Below are 17,310 nucleotides of genomic sequence, written 5' to 3'. Positions count from 1 at the left end.
CTTTAGCCTCCTGAGTAGTTGGGATTACAGGGGCATGTCACACCATGCCCAGTTAATATTTTGTATTTTTAGCAGAGACGGGCTACATTGCCCAGGCTGGTCTCAAACTCCTGGACTCAAGCGATCTGTCCACCTCAACCTCCCAGAGTGCTGGGATTACAGGCATGAGCCACTACGCTCAGCCAGCTACTCTGAAATGTTAGCAACCCTGGGTTCTTGACTCTTTGTTGTTTTTTTAGAATGGGACCTCACTCTGTTGCCCAGGCTAAAGTGCAGTGGTACAATCATGGCTCGCTGAAGCTTCTACCTCCTGGGCTCAGGTGACCCTCCCGCTTCGGCTTCCCAAAGGGCAGGTTACAGGTGTGAGCCACCACACCTAGCTTGTTTTTGTTGTTCTTTCAAAATTATTTTCTCCAGGTTTTCATTAAAATTTGATATTTCTTCAGGGCCATAATGACTGGGTGATGGATGTTGCCATTAGCAACAACAAGAAATGGATCCTGTCTGCTTCCAAGGTAAAAGTGGCCAAGCTTACAATATCGATCACATTCATCAGAATTGGTGATAGTGGAAGAGTTATTGCCAAGTATAAAATTCCTGGGTGGGTTCGGTGAGCTGTACCTGGCCGGGCCATAGTGTTCACGGAGCTGCCTGGGAATGGGGAGAGCATGTCCTTCTGTCCGCAAATGCAAGGAGTTTCCAGGTATTTCTGTGTCTGCACTGTTGACATTTGAACTTTGTTGGAAAAAGAGTCTGACTGGATCGGTGAGCAGTGGAGCCAATGGGGGGCTTGAAGGGAAAGCATTAGCTAATGGATAAGCCTTGGAGACCACCCAGCTACTTGGGAGGCTGAGGTGGGAGGATGGCCTGAGCCTGGGAGGTCGAGGCTGCAGTGAGTCATGATGGCATCACTGCACTCCAGCCTGGGCCAAACAATGAGACCCTGTCTAAAAACAAAAAGCTGGGTGTGGTGGCTGCTCATGTCTGTAATCCCAGCACTTTGGGAGGCCAAGGTAGGCAGACAGCTTGAGCTCAGGAATTTGAGACCAGCCTAGGCAATGTGGCGAAACCCTGTCTCTACAAAAAATTAGCCAGGCATAGTGATGTGAGCCTACAGTCTCAGTTACTCCAGGCCCACCTACTTGGGAGGCTGAGATGGGAGGAATGCTTCAGCTTAGGAGGCTGAGGCTGCAGTGAGCTGTGACCATGCCATTATACTCCAGCCTGGGCGACAGAGTGAGAACTTGTCTCTTAAAAAAAAAAGTATTGAATATTTAAACTTTTGGCTAGGCACAGTGGCTCATGCCTGTAATCCTAGCACTTTGGGAGGCAGAGGCAGGAGGTCCGCTTGAGCCCAGGGGTTTAGGACCAGCTTGGGCAACATGGTGAAACCCTGTCTTTACCAGAAATACAAAAAATTAGCTAGGAATGGTGGTGCACACCTGTAGTTCCAGCTACTCAGGAGTCTGAGATGGGAGGATGGTTTGAGTATGGGAGGCGGAGGCTGCAGTGAGCCACAATCATGCCACTACACTCTATCCTGGGTGACAGAGCTAGACCCTGTGTCCAACAAATAAATAAATAAATTTTGTAGGTTATATTATATATTCTTAACATACATAGAGGTAAGACTGTTTAAAAAAGCAAACATGGGCCGGGCGCGGTGGCTCAAGCCTGTAATCCCAGCACTTTGGGAGGCCGAGACGGGCGGATCACAAGGTCAGGAGATCGAGACCATCCTGGCTAACATGGTGAAACCCCGTCTCTACTAAAAATACAAAAAACTAGCCGGGCGAGGTGGCAGGCGCCTGTAGTCCCAGCTACTCGGGAGGCTGAGGCAGGAGAATGGCGTAAACCCGGGAGGCGGAGCTTGCAGTGAGCTGAGATCCGGCCACTGCACTCCAGCCTGGGCGACAGAGCGAGACTCCGTCTCAAAAAAAAAAATAAATAAATAAATAAAAAAATAAAAAAGCAAACACAAATAAAATAGAACTGATTAAACACATATCACTTATATTTAATATAAAGCAGTGACTTCATTCTATGAGGCCAGCACCAGTTGGATATCAAAGCCAAGTACAAATGTCACAAGAAAAGAAAATTACAGACCAATGTCTCTTGTTAATATAGATGCAAATATGCTCAACATAATATGGGCAGATAAAATCCAATAGTACATTAAAAGGATTGTTTACCATGACCAAGTGGGATTTGTTCCAGGGATACAGGGTGGCTCAACATAAAATCAGTGTGATATATCACATTAATAGAACAAAGGGAAAAACACCTATACGATCATTTCAACTGACACAGAAAAGCATTTGAAAAAATCCAAAACCCTTTCATGATAATAATAAAAAACTCAGAAAGCTAGGAATAAAGGGAAAATTCCTCAACATGATAAAGAGTGTTTATAAAAAATCTGCAGCTAACATGATTCTCAGTGGTAAAAGACTAAAATTTTTCTTCCTTAAGATCAGGATCAGGACAAGGATGCCTACTTTCACTGCTACTATTCAGTATTGTACTGGAAGTGCTAGCCAGAGATATTAGACAAGAAAAAAATAAATAAAAGGCATCCAAATTGAAAAGGAAGAGGTAAAATTCTCTTCCTTCCCTTCGTTCCCTCCCTCCCAACTTGCCTGCCTGCCTCTCCTTCCTGTCTTCCTCCTCTCCTCTTCTCTCCTCTCCTCTCCCCTCCCCTTCCCTCTCCTCCCCTCCTCTTTTCTTCTCTCTCTCTCTCTCTCTTCCTTCCTTCCTTCCTTCCTTCCTTCCTTCCTTCCTTCCTTCCTTNCTCTCTCTTCCTTCCTTCCTTCCTTCCTTCCTTCCTTCCTTCCTTCCTTCCTTCCTTCCTTCCTTCTTCTTTCTTTCTTCCCAGGGTCTCATTCTTTCATCCAGGCTAGAGTGCAGTGGCACAATCTCAGCTCACTGCAACCTCCATCTCCTGGATTCAAGCAATTCTTCTGGTAGAAACGGGATTTCACCATGTTGTCCAGGCTGGCCTTGAACTCCTGACTTCAAGTGATCTGCCGGCCTTGGCCTCTCAAAGTGTTGGGATTACAGGTGTGAGCCACTATGCCCAGTCAAAATGATTTCTTTCTTTCTTTTTTTTTTTTTTGAGATGGAGTCTTGCTCTGTCGCCTAGGCTGGCGTGCAGTGGCATGATCTCGGCTTATTGCAACCTCCATCTTCTGGGTTCAAGCAATTCTCCTGCCTCAGCCTCCTGAGTAGCTGGGATTACAGGCATGTGCCACTATGCCCAGCTAATTTTTTGCATTTTTAATAGAGACGGGGTTTCACCATGTTGGCAAGGCTGGCCTTGAACTCCTGACCCCATGATCTGCCTGCCTCTGCCTCCCAAAGTGCTGGGATTACAGGCATGAGCAACCATGCCTGGCCCCAAAATTATTTCTATTCGTAGGTGGCATGATCATAAATATAGAAAATCCCAAAGAATTCACACGAAAGCTACTAAAGCTAATAAATGAATTCAACAAAGTTTCAGGGTACAAAATCAACACAAAAAAAGCAGTTGTGTTTCTATACACCAGCAATGAACAATCTGAAAAGAAAAAGCAATTCCATTTACAATGGCATCTAAAACAATACTTACGAATAAATCTAACAAAGGTAGTGAAAGACTGGCACAATGAATACTATAAAGTATTGCTTAAAGAAATTAAAGAAGACCTGAATGAATGGAAAGACATCCTATATTCATGGACAGGAAGACTCATCATTAAGACGTCAGTACTACTCAAAGTAATCTACAGATTCTGTATAATCCCTATCAAAATTCCAACAGCATTTTCATATGAAATTGCAAGGGGCCCCAACAGCCAAAACAATCCTGAAGAAGGAGAAGGAGAAGGGGAAGGAGAAGAATAAGAGGGAGAAGGAGAAGAAGAAAATTGGAGGACTCACACTTCCTGACTTTGAAGTTACTGCAAGTCTATAGTAATTAAAACAGTGTGGTTCTGGCATAGGGACAGACATACAGACTGATGGCTTAGAATAGAAAGCCCAGAAATAAGGGATTTTTGACAAGGGTGCTGAGACCATTCAATGGAGAAGGGACAGTCTTTTCAACAAATGCTTCTGGGAAAATTGGAAATTTACATGCAAAGGATGAAACTGCACCCTTACCTAATACTGTATAGAAAAATTAACTCAGGATCAAACACCTTAACTTGAGAGCTAAACTGTAAAACCCTCAGAAGAAAACAGTAGAGAAAATCTTCATGATATTGAATTTGGCAGTGATTTCACGGATATGACAACAAAAGTATAGGCAACGAGAGCAAAAATAGACAACCTAACCTTCGTCAAAATTAAGAACTTTTGTGCATCAAAGGATAATATCAAGAAAGCGAAAAGACAGCTTAGAGAATGGGAGAATATAGTTGCACATCATGTATCTGATAAGGGATTAATATGCAGAATACATAAAGAACTCTGAAAACTCAACAACAAAAAACAACCCAATTCAAGGATGGGCAAAAGACTCGAATAGACATTTCTCCAAAGAAGATATACAAATGGCCAAGAAGCATATGACAAGATGCTCAACATCATTAGTCATTAGGGAAATGCACATCAAAAGCACTGTAAGGTACCACTTCACATCTACCAGGAGGTCTATAATTAAAAAAAACTCAGAAAATAATGAATGTTGGCAAAGGATGCGGAGCAACTGGAACGCTTGTGCATGACTGATGGGAATGTAAAATAGTGCAGCTGCTGTGGGAAATGGTTTGGCAGTTCCGCAAAAGCTTAAACGGAACTACCATATGATCCAGCAACTCCACTTTTGGGTGTTTTGTTGGTTTGTTTGTTTGTTTGAGACGGAGTTTCACTCTTATCACCCAGGCTAGAGTGCAATGTCGTGATGTCCACTTACTGCAACCTACGCCTCCTGGGTTCAAGTGATTCACCTGCCTCAGCCTCCTGAGTAGCTGGGATTACAGGTGCGTGCCACTATGCCCAGCTAATTTTTGGGTTTTTAGTAGAGACAGGGTTTCGCCATGTTAGCCAGGCTGGTTTCGAACTCCTGACCTCAGGTGATCCACCCACCTCGGCCTCCCAAAGTGCTGGGATTATAGGTGTGAGCCACTATGCCCTGCCCACTTTTGGGTTTATATTCAAAAGAACTGAAGGCAGGGCCTTACTGATACTTATATGCCAATGTTCACAGTAGCATTATTTATAATAGCTAAAAGGTAGAAGCGACCTAGGTGTTGGATGAATGGATACATAAAGTGTGGTCTATCCATACAAGGGAATTCAGCCATAAAAAGGGGGAAATTCTGACATGGATGAATCATGGATGAATCTTGATGACATGCTAAGTGAAATAAGCCAGTCACAAAAGGGCAAATATGGTAATGATTCTTCTTAGACGAGGAATCCAGCATAGCCAAATTCAGAGACAGAAGGTAGAATGGTGGTTGCCAGAGGCTGGAGGGTGGGGAGAAAGTAATTATTTAATGGGTAATGGAGTTTTTGTTGGGGATGATGAAAAAGTTTTGGGTATAGAGAGTGGTTATGGTGACAGAAGATTGTGAAAGTATTTAATGTGACTTAATTGTATACTTACAAATTGTTAAAATGATATTATGTTGTATATATTTTATCACAAGTTAAAAAAAACCAACAATGACATATTTATTTCTGTCCCTTAATACAGTAGGATATCTTTGCTTTTCTGTTTCCATGGCAAATAATACTTCTCTGAACTGCTTGCAACCTTCAGGACATCCTTTTAGTTTCTGTAGCGGTAAAACTGAACACTGTCAAATGTAAAACTCGCTTTGATTCGCAGCTCTGTTCTTATCAAGCCCACATTATACTGATTCCTGGTGTCAGCCCAATGTGATAACTTCAAGCTAAATATCCCCTCAGCAAAATCATTTGAGCATGGATACTTAACATTTCCCTTACTGGCTGGGGATGGTGGCTCACGCCTATAATCTCAGCGCTTTGGGAGGCCGAGGCAAGTGGATCACCTGGGGTCAGGAGTTCGAGACCAGCCTAGCCAACATGGTGAAACCCCGTCTGTACTAAAAATACAAAAATTAGCCAGGCTTGGTGGCGCGTGACTGTAGTTCCAACTACTTGGGAGACTGAGGCAGGAGAATCGCTTGAACTAGGGAAGGGGAGGTTGCAGTGAGCCAAGATCAAGTCATGGCACTCTAGCCTGGGTGACAGGGTGAGACCCAGTCTCAAAAAAAAAAAAAAAAAAAAAAAGATTTTACTTACTGGCAACAACAGTTTCTTTGATTTGCAGGCTTTATTTCCCAGCACTCCAAAAATGTTCAATGCACTAAATCTATAAGCTTGCTTTAAAAGACCAGGTATTTGTCAGTGAAGTCCTTTGCACTATAAACTCATGGTATAGGCTATATCTATCTAAAATGTGCATTATTTATTTATTTATTTTATTTTATTTTTGAGACGGAGTTTCTCTCTTGTTGCCCAGGCTGGAGTGCAATGGTGCAATCTTGGCTCACCGCAACCTCTGCCTCCTGGGTTCAAGCGATTCTCCTGCCTCAGCCTCCTGAGTAGCTGGGATCACAGGCATGCGCCACCACACCTGGCTGATTTTGTATTTTTAGTAGAGATAGGGTTTCTCCATGTTGGTCAGGCTGGTCTCGAACTCCTGTCCTCTGGTGATCTACCCACCTCGGCCTCCCAAAAATGCTGGCATTACAGGCGCGAGCCACTGCGTCTGGCCCATTTATTTATGTTTTAAAGAGACAGGGTCTTGCTATGTTGCCCAGACTGGAGTGCAGTGGCACAATCTCAGCTCACTGCAGCCTCAGTCTCCCAGGCTCAGGCAATCCTCCTTCCTTAGCCTCCCCAGTAGCTGGGATTACAGGTGCCTGCCACCATGCCTGGCTAATTTTTTGTATTTTTAGTGGAGACGGGGTTTGGCCTTGTTCTCCAGGCTGATCTCAAACTCCTGGCCTCAAGTGATTCACTCGCCTTGGCCTCCCAATGTGCTGGGATTACAGGCATGAGCCACTGTGCCCGGCCCATTTTAACATCTTTTCTATGCTCAGAAATGATAATAGCCATCTTGAAGGCACATGTTTAAGGAAGATATCTCCAGTTCGCTAATTGAAAATCTTGGCTGGGCATGTTGTTTCATGCCTGTAATGCCAGCAATTTGGGAGGCTGAGGTGGACAGATTGCCTGAGCCCAGGAGTTTGAGACCAGCCTGGGTAACATGCCAAAATCCCGTCTCTACTAAAAATACAAAAAATTAGTGGGATATAGTGGTGTGTGCCTGTAGTCCCAGCTAGTCAGGAGGCCAAGGCAGGAGAATCACTGGAGCCTGGGAGGCAGAGGTTGTAGTGAGCTGAGAGCACACCACTGCACTCCAGCCTGGGTGACAAAATAAAACCTTGTCTTATTGAAAGAAAAAAAAAAATCTCATTAAGTGCTTCTGTACATTTTGAGGAAGGTGAAAAGTGGCCCCAAACTTTTATTATGAAAGACACAACATTATAGGTAAGAAAACCACACTCCCTTTTTAGGAGTTTTGTGTACAAAGTGTGCAGGCCATTTGGCATTGCATTTGCTTTGGTAAGAAATTTACAGAAGGAATGGAATTTGCCAAAATTTACAATGGCACTGTCTGCTGAATATGGAGATAGATGAGCAAAGTCTAGTTTGCATTTAGATGAGGACCAACATGCTTTGGTTTTCTGCAGTTTTATCAAAATCTTCATAGAAATCCAGAAGATTAAAAACTCCAACTTAATTTTTTTAGAGACAGGGTCTCACCATGTCACTCAGGCTGGAGTGCAGTGGCGCGATCATAGCTCACTGCAGCTTCAAACTCCTGGGCTCAGGTAATCCTCTTGCCTCAGCCTTCCGAGTAGCTGGGACTACAGGTGTGCACCACCACACCCAGCTAATTAAAAAAATTATTATTATTATTTTTTTAGGACAGAGTCTCGCTCTGTCACCCAGGCTGGAGTGCAATGGTGCAATCTCGGCTTACTGCAACCTCTGCCTTCCAGGTTCAAGCGATTCTCTTGCCTCAGCCTCCTGAGTAGCTGGGATTATGGGCATGCAGCACCACACCTGGCTCATTTTTGTATTTTTAGTAAAGACAGGGCTTCGCCATGTTGGCCAGGCTAGTCTCAAACTCCCCTCCTCAGGTGATCCGCATGCCTTGGCCTCCAAAAGTGCTGGGATTGCAGGTGTGAGCCACCATGCCCAGCCTAACAAAAAAATTTTTTTTTTATTCTGCAGACACAAGGTCTCGCTATATTGCCCAGGCTGGTCTTGAATTCTTGGGCTGAAGCCATCCTCCCGCATCTGCCTCTCAAAGTGCTGGGATTACAGGTGTGAGCCACCATGCCCAGCTTGAAACTAACTTTCAAATTAAAGTAGCTAAGAGCAAGGAGGACATTTTTTGTTGCAACGATTTGGCAAATCACTTGCTATACTGTAGAAAGTATGCTTATTGGTAAGATCTGACCGCTGTACTCAGCATGAAGCCAACACATCTATTACCAAAAAAAAGCCAACACATCTATTACAAAAATGTCCCCTTTGTTTTCCCATAGGACATTTAGTTGCAACTGCTGAATCAAGAAATGTAACACACTCAGTGTATCCGTTTTTTTATTGCTGCTGTAATAATAAGTTACCAGACTGTACTGTTTAAACATTAAACAACACAAATTTAATACCTTACAGTTCTGTAAGACAGAAGTCTGACAAGCTCTCGCTGGGCTAAAATTCAGGTATCAACAGGACTGCATTCCTTTCGGGAACTATTATTTATTAACTAAAGTCCATGGTTTACATCGTTTCATGCTTTGTGTTGTATAGTTCTACGGGTTTTGCCAAATGTATATCATATATCCACCAATACAGTGTCATACAGAATGTTTTTTTTTTTTTTTGAGACAGAGTCTCGCTCTATCGCCCAGGCTTGAGTGCAGTGGCACGATCTTGTCTCACTGCAACCTCTGCCTCCTGGGTTCAAGCAATTCTCCTGTCTTGGTCTCCCAAGTAGCTGGGACTACAGGTGTACGCCACCATACCCAGCTATTTTTGTATTTTTAGTAGAGATGGGGTTTCACCATTATTGGTCAGGCTGGTCTTGAACTTCTACCTCACCCACCTTGGCCTCTCAAAGTGCTGGGATTACAAGCATGAGCCACCGCGCCTGGCCATACAGAATAGTTTTACTATTCATCCCTCCTCCTCTTTCCCATAATCCTGGGCAACCAGTGATCTATTTACTTTAGTTTTGCCTTTTCCAGAATGTCATGTGGTTGGAATTATACTCTGTAGCCTCTTCAGGTTGGCTTCTATGGCTTAACAATGTGCATTGAAGGCTCCTCTGTCTTTTTGTGCCTCGACAGCCCATGTCTTTTGATTGTTGAATGATATTCCTTTGTATGGATGTACCACAGCCTGTTTTGTGACCATTGGTTTGCTATTTGTTTTAGGATACGACCATGAGACTATGGAATATTGAAGAAATTGACCAAATTCCTTTGGTAATCAAGTACAAAAAGGCTATGGGCTTAAAGGTGAAACAGGTTGGTATCGGGTAAAATTAAGCCCAGGGAAGGCTTTCATTAGTTCCCTCTATAAATTAATTTATCATTTAAATGAACTTTGGGCACCTGGAGATGCAACCGTGAACAAACAGACTGACATTTTTGCCCCGGGGGAGCTTAAATTCTAAAAGAGAGGAAACAAAGAGGAAAGACACAAGAAAAATGTGTAGTAAGTCGCATGGTGATAAGTAATTGACAGAAAAATACACAAGAAATGGGAATAGGAGTGCTGGAGGTTGCCAGATTTTAAAGGGTGGTCAGGATAAGTCTCATTGAGAGGTGACCGCTGTGTCGACTTGAAGGTGGTGAGGGGGTGAGCCATGTAGATATTTAAAGGAAAGAACTTCCAGCTGGATGCAGTGGCTCACGCCTGTAATCCCAACATTTTGGGGGGCTGAAGCAGGCAGATTACCTGAGGTAGGAGTTTAAGACTAGCCTGGACAACATGGTGAAGCCCCATCTCTACTAAAAATACAAACAAATTAGCCAGGCGTAGTGGTGCAGGCCTGTCATTTCAGCTGCTCGGGAGGCTAAGGCAGGATAATCCCTTGAACCTGGGACTGGGAGGTGGAAGTTGCAGTGAGTCGAGATTTCGCCACTGCACTCCAGCCTGGGCGACAGAGCGAGACTCTGTCTCAAAAAAAAAAAAAAAAGGAAAGAACTTCCCAGCAAAGAGAACAGCCAATGCAGAGCCTGAGAGGCAGGAGCCAGCCTGGTGTGTCGGAGGGATGGAGCGAGGGGGCGTGGAGGGGATGAAGCCCGCAGGAGCACTGGTCAGTGGAAGAATGGCCAGGTACACAGCTGGGCACTGTGTGAGCCTCCTACCCTGGGTAGGTCCCCAGTGCCCCACTTCCCATGCAAGAGGCTCAGGTGCCCGCGCTTCTCTAGTGCAAGAGCTTGGTGGTCGGGCCAGCATATTTTCTGCTTCACCAGGCCCAGCCCGGGCTGGCCACAGAGGCTGTCCCTGGGCAGTGGAGGCAACTCCCCACTGAAGCCTCTCTGTGCACACACCTGGCTGCTGCCTTGGAGTGTGGGCTGGGCCCGCTTGAGTCCTTCCCTGGGAATCCTGGAGCCACCTAGACTTGACCTCCTTTCAGGTTTGGCTGGGAGCCACGGCTTCTGGGAATGGCTAATTTGGGAGCCGCACAGCAAGGCAGGAGTATGAGGGGTAGGACTCAAACAGACCTTGTCCCTGTGGCTATGTTGGCCATTAAACCCTGAAAGCTGGCTTGCTACAGAGCAGTGATGGCCCTTGTCTTTCACCGGCCACCTAGGGCAGGGCCTGGGAGCCACCTCCTCTGTCAGCCCTGCTGTTCTGGGGTTGGACTGTGGCATGTAGGAATGTAGGATAAGGCAGGTAAAAGATCAAATTTCTTTTTTCTTTTTCTCTATTTCTTTTTCGAGAGGGAGTCTAGCTCTGTCACCCAGGCTGGAGTGCAGTCGCGCGATCTCGTCTCACTGCAACCTCCGCCTTCCAGGTTCAAGCGATTCTCCTGACTCAGCCTCCTGAGTAGCTGGGACTACAGGCGCCCGCCACTACGCCCGGCTAATTGTTTTGTGTTTTTATTGGAGACGGGGTTTCACCATGTTGGCCAGGCTGGTCTCGAACTCCTGAGCTCAAGTGATCCACCCACCTCAGCCTCCCAAAGTGCTGGGACTACAGGCGTGAGCTATCCGCGCCCGAACTGGGATCTAATTTATTTCTTGCAAAAAAAGGAAAAGAAAGAGGCCTACCTGAAGCTGAAGCAAGGATGAACCTGCTGCATTTGACTTGCTCTGAATCAATCAACATGAGAAGCCTCAGAGGCCAGGCTGCCCCGAGGCCTGCCCCAGGTGGGGTTTACCCCTCTCTCCAGCAGGCCTCAGTGTCCTGGAGCGGGCAAGACAGCAAAGCCTAGGGGCTGGGAAAGCCAGAGCAGGGGCGTGCTACCTTGCAGGCTCTTCTCCAGGGGACCATGCCTGGCGGGAACCCCTGAGGGGCCTCTGCCCATAGCCTGGGAGACCCCATCCCATGGGATTCTTGCTTGTTAGTGGGAAGCAGACGTGGTGGGTGAGTTGTGCCATTTGTTTCCAGTGTTCTCTGTGAGCTTTGGCCAGAAACAGGCTCATGGACGCAGGAGGGCGCCTAGCACCTGCGTCAATCTACTTCACACCCCTGCTTTGTTCAGAAATCTTGCCTACTTTAGTCTCATGGTTCTGTAAAAGTTGGGTGTTCTCAGGATGTCAGGGAGTAATCCTCTCAGTCCCACAATTTTACTCTGCACAGAACCATGGATGGGGCTGGTTCACCCCCATCCTCCCGACTGTCAAGGGGCTTGCCACGCATGTCCTCAGGGCCCCCATGGCAGGAGACATGAGCTGGCAGGACCTGCTTAGCCATTGGTGGGGAAGAAGCCTGTGCTCATTCTCTCTCTGCAATTTCCGCCTTTGTGGGGTTAGAGATTCCAGAGAGGCGCTGCGCCCGGTGGCTCACGCCTGTAATCCCAGCACTTTGGGCAGCCGAGGTGGGTGGATCACTTGAGGCCAGGAGTTCGAGACCAGCCTGGCCAACATGCAGAAACCCCATCTCTACTAAAAATACAAAAATTAGCTGGATGTGGTGGTGCATGACTGTAATTCCAGCTACTCGGGTGGCTGAGGCAGGAAAAGCGCTTGAACCTGGGAGGCAGAGGTTGCAGTGAGCCAAGGTGGCACCACTGCACTCCAGCCTGGGCAACAGAGTGAGACTCTGTCTCAAAAAAAAAAAAAACACCAAAAAACAAAAACCAAAAAAACACAAACAAAAAAGAGATTCCAGAGAGGGGAACCCTTCCCTTGCCCCAGCTCAAAGTAGCTGGATCAGGCAGGAGAATTCTAACGGCATGCCTGGATCCCCTCTGACCAGCACCTTCTTTCTGCTCTTTTAAAATATCCCATGTCAGTGCGAAAGATGTGACAGGCCTTTCTCCATCTTCAAGAGTGACACCTCTTCTGAAGTGTTCACCCAATGCGTGTTCTGCCGGATAGATACAAGGGGCTTGCCAGCAGAGACTTCATCATCATCGTCATCAGAGAGGGAGAACTTGCCGCCACCGCCGCCCGGGGGAAGCCAGGATGATTGACAGCTACAGGCCCCTTTGAGTGACTCCAGCACAGGCTTCCTAGCATGTAGGTTTTGGGGCTCTGCAGGGACTTTCTCTTGGGCCCCTCCCAGGCTCAGTAGGCCTGTCAGACTGGGGCAGGACACAAGCCCTGGCTGGGCTCTCAGCACAGTGCCACCTCCTCAGCTTTCAGCTTGGGGAGTGAACACTTGACTTTCCGTTTTCATGCAGAATAAATCTAATTCCTTTGGAAAACAAGTGTGCATGTGCATTTGAAAAGCAGTCTTGCTATTTCTAAGCTTTATGGCTTGGTGCTCATCCTGTTTGATACTTGGAACATATATTAGGCTCACATTGTGGAGTCTGGAGTTGCCTGTAAGATGACCCGTGGGGGCTGGCACCAGCAGTTCTGGGCAGTTTGTCAAATGAGTATGACAAGGTGTGGAGCCCCCTCTGTGGGCGAGATGGCAAGACACAATGGGTGCCTCCCTGGCTAATGCTCCCAGATGGCCACCTGTCCCGCGCAGAGGACCGTTTGATTAGGCAAGGGGGTGGCGGTGGCATTGCCATCACGGGATGTCACATACTTTCTCCTCTAGATGTCTCAATTTCCAGAACGTCCATGCCTATGTGCAGCCCTCTTCCTGCTGCCACGGCATTTTGCACAGCGTGCATCAGTCCATAAATAGGCTGAGATAGGAGCTTAGGTTCCTATTGCACACCATGCTGGGTGAACCTTTCTGTGCATGCTGCGGGGATGCTGGGTGGATGAGTTGGTAGTGTTCGGCTTCGTAGTTGCCACAGGCCCTCTGGAAAGTGCGGAAACCAGTGGCTGGTGTAGTTGCGTGAGGACACCCAGAAGGCGCAAGTGAGAAACCAGGGAGGGGAGGGCCTTGCCTGCTCTGGCAGCAGAAACCCCTCCATATAAGGTGTTGGTGCCCCACGCCAGCAGCCTGGGAACTCCGAAGCCCAGGATCCCTCCTCTGAGCCTTCCTGACTCCTCAACTTTTGCCCAGCTCAGGATCCCCGGAAGAAGCGACTCAACTGAAGTTATGGCTGCGGGAGCTGGCAGGGCCTCGGCCTTCTCAGGCTGAAGTCCCCGGGCGGAACGGTCCGAAGCTCACCGGGGTCACCGTCGGACCCAGGCGGGTGTGCGCTCCGACTTGACGCCAGGGGAGCCAGCAGCCCGGCCGCGCTGGCGGGGCCGGGGGTTCTCCGCAGTGGGTAGGGGCTCTGCCGCCCTGCCGAGGCGCAAGCCCTGCGCCAGCGTTCCCCAAAGGCGTAGGGTCCTGGCTCCACGTTGGAAAAGACATTGTGACCAGTAAGCTTCGCCTTCCCAGGCTGCCCGCTCCTTGCAGCCCGAGCTTCCGGTCTGTCTCAGATGCCGGTGTGACTCGGGAGCCACACTACGCGTGCGCCACAACAGGCGGAGTCTGTGCGCGTGCGCGCGGCCCATATGGTAAATAGTAATGTGAACTCATTTCTGGAGGTGTCTGCACGGGCGGCGCCGTGGCTTAGTTGGTTAAAGCGCCTGTCTAGTAAACAGGAGATCCTGGGTTCGAATCCCAGCGGTGCCTCAACCGAGCGTTCAAGCTCTTTCTACTTTTGCTCCTGCGCTTTTGTGCTCTGTGCCCTCACCCGGCTGCCCGATACCATGTGGATGTGAGGGGGAGCCCGAGACGCCGCTGTAGCCGGGTCCCCCAACGGGTGCAGGCGGGCTTTGGACTCCACCTACTCGGGTCTCAGGCGCTGAGGGGCGTGGGCGGCGCGGAGACCTAGGCGACCGCGGTTGTCATGGTGCTGGCTGGCCGTGGGAGGTGGGCGGGCGGGGAAGCAGCCCTGAGAGTCCAGCGTGCAGCCGGTGTTCGCCCCGAGGCTGCTTCCTCAAGGCGGGCGGTGGACGCGCTCTCCTGCGCTGCCTTCTGTGGCATGGGTTCCTCTCACTAGTCTTCCTGGCTCAAGCTGCCACTTGGGGGAGCCCATGCGGGTGCCAATCCCCGACGGTCGCCGGGCTTAGCAGAGCCTCGCAAAGGCCTGAAGATTGCCAGTCTCCCTGCAGCCGCGCAGTGGTTGCAGCCGTTTCACAAATGCAAGACCTGGGCCGGCAAGGCCAAGGGGACCCCATGGGGAGGGGTGCGGGACTGAGTCCGGTCAGCGTGACCGTCAGTCCGATGACTGCGTGGAAACTCCAGACCGGGGAAAGATCGCAGGGGACTCTGTCCTCACTGCAGACGGCCCGGTGTGGGCTGAAGCCACCAGCTGCCTGGGCTGGGGTTGGTTGCTTAGCGCTGGGGTTCTACCCATATTTGCATGTGGGAACCAATTCCCGAGCAAGTGCATTCGAGGCTTTGGGGGTGGTGGGGTAGGGTTGGGTGAGGCATTGGAGTTTTTACATTCTCCAGGGAGTCACATGTCAAACCCGACAGGATAGTCCCAGTGCAGAAATTGCAGGCATTGCATGAGGCTGTGTTCCAAACAGCCAAATTCACCTGCCCCGGAAGCAGTTTCTCTTTCTGCCTCTTCTATGGATCTGAGTTTATTGTTTTTGTTTGCTTGTTTATTTCTCTCGTTTTCCAGTCAATTCTTGCGCCTTTGTATCTTGGTGGTTTTTGATTGACATTGCCCAGGAAAGCTTGTAAGGAGACTTTGACGCTTTGCAGTGCTGATAGGAGCATTCACCTGGATCCAATCAGGGATGAATTTATTGGAAACTCGGCTTGCGTCATTGTGGAGCTGGTTTATTTCTGGCTCATAGTTACGCCAGCCTGAGAGACAGAGAGAGACTCCATCTCGAAGAAAAAATAAAAATAAAAAAGTCCCTCATTGGATACAGGATTTGAAATCATTTCTCCCTTTCTTTTTCTCTTTGCTATTTATTTATTTATTTATTTATTTTATTTACTGAGATGGAGTCTCTGTTGCCCAGGCTGGAGTGCAATGGCATGATCTTGCCTCACTGCAACCTCCGCCTCCCCGGTTCAAGCGATTCTCTTGCCTCAGCCTCAGCTAGGATTACAGGTGCAAGCCACCGCGCTCGGCTAATTTTTGCATTTTTAGTACAGACGAGGTTTCATCATGTTGGCCAGGCTGGTCTCGAATTCCTGACCTCAGGTGATCCGCCCTGCCCACTTCGGTCTCCCAAAGTGTGGGGATTACGGGTGTGAGCCACCGCTGTTGTTTTTTTTTTTTTTTTTTTTTTTTTTTGAGACGGAGTCTCGCTCTGTCGCCAGGATGGAGTGCAGTGGTGTGATCTCGGCTCACTGCAACCTCCGCCTCCCGGATTCAAGTAATTCTCCTGCCTTAGCCTCCAGAGTAGCTGGGACTACAGGCAGGCGCCACCACACCCAACTAATTTTTGTATTTTTAGTAGAGACGGGGGTTTCACCACTTTGGCCAGGATGGTCTCCATATCTTGACCTCTTGATTCGCCCGCCTTGGCCTCCCAAAATGCTGGGATTACAGGTGTGAACGACCGCGCCCGGTCTTCTTTGCTTTCTTGATACTATCATTTGAAGTGCAAACGTTTTAATATCGATCAAGTCTAATGTATCTACTTTTCCTTTTTGCTTATGCTTTTGATGTCATATTCAAGATTCCATTGCCAAGTTCAAGGTCACAGAGATTTATACTAATGTTTTCTTATAGGGTTTTATAGCTTTTGCTGTTACATTTAAGTTTTGCATCTACTTTGAGTCAATTTTGAATATGATGTGAAGGAGGGGTCCAACCACATTCTTTTGCATGTGCACTTTCATTCTTCCAAACACCATTTGTTGAAAAGACCATTCTGTTCCCAAAGGTCTTGGCACCCTTGTGGAAAATCAATTGACCATAAATATGAGGGTTTATTTGTGGATTTCCAATTCTAGTCCCTTAATCTACATGTCTAGCTTTATGCCTGTGTTGATAACTATAGCTGTGTACTAAGTCTTCAAATTGGGAAGTATGAGTCCTTCAAAGTTGTTCTTTTCAAGATTGTTCTGGCTATTCTGGGTCTGTTGAATTTCCATATGAATCTTAGAATCAGCCTGTAAATTTCTGCAAACAACCCAGCTGGGATTTTGATAGAAATTACATTTGATAGAAATAGATCATTTGGGGAGATATTGTTATCTTAATAATGTTAAGTTTTCTAATCCATGAACATGGAATACCTTTCAATTTATTTAGGTCTTCTTTAATTTCTTTCAACAATGTTTTAGTTTTCCGAGCATAAGTTTTATACCTCTTTTGTTAAGTACATTTCTAAGTATTTTCTTTTTGATGCCATTATAAATAGATTTTTTCTTTTTCTTTTTCTTTCTTTTTTTTTTTTTTTTGACACGGAGTTTCGCTCTTGTTGCCCAGGCTGGAGTGCAATGGCACGATCTTGGCTCACTGCAACCTCTGCTTCCTGGGTTCAAGCAATTCTCCTGCCTCAGCCTCCTAAGTAGCTGGGATTACAGGCATGTGCTGCAATGCCCAGCTAATTTTGTAGTTTTAGTAGAGACAGGGTTTCATCCTGTTGGTCAGGATGGTCTCCAATGCCTGACCTCAAGGCCTGCCTTGGCCTCCCAAAGTGCTGGAATTACAGGCGTGAGCCACCGTGCCTGGCCAGAATTGTTTTTTAAATTGTATTTTCAGATTCTTAATTGCAAATGTTA

General features: G+C 47.4%; 1 protein-coding gene and 1 non-coding gene across 2 annotated transcripts in view; both read left to right on the top strand.

Annotated features, from left to right (window-relative positions):
• The window catches only part of WDR88 (WD repeat domain 88), a 45,757-nt gene extending 32,840 nt beyond the window's left edge, over positions 1–12,917 (top strand). The window contains 3 exon segments of the mRNA XM_025368342.1: positions 447–515; positions 9,474–9,566; positions 12,509–12,917. Of these exon segments, the coding sequence (XP_025224127.1) occupies positions 447–515; positions 9,474–9,566; positions 12,509–12,688 (342 nt within the window). The 3' untranslated portion in view covers positions 12,689–12,917.
• A 1,253-nt stretch (positions 12,918–14,170) lies between these two features.
• TRNAT-AGU lies at positions 14,171–14,244 on the top strand. The gene has a single exon. It is a non-coding gene; the product is annotated as a tRNA-Thr (tRNA).
• Positions 14,245–17,310: the final 3,066 nt, after the last annotated feature.

This window comes from Theropithecus gelada, chromosome 19 (genome assembly GCF_003255815.1).
Source record: "Theropithecus gelada isolate Dixy chromosome 19, Tgel_1.0, whole genome shotgun sequence".
In the NCBI taxonomy this organism is placed as follows: Eukaryota; Metazoa; Chordata; class Mammalia; order Primates; family Cercopithecidae; genus Theropithecus; species Theropithecus gelada.
Note: the sequence above shows the minus strand (reverse complement) of the source record. Positions and strands in the feature narration are given on the sequence as shown.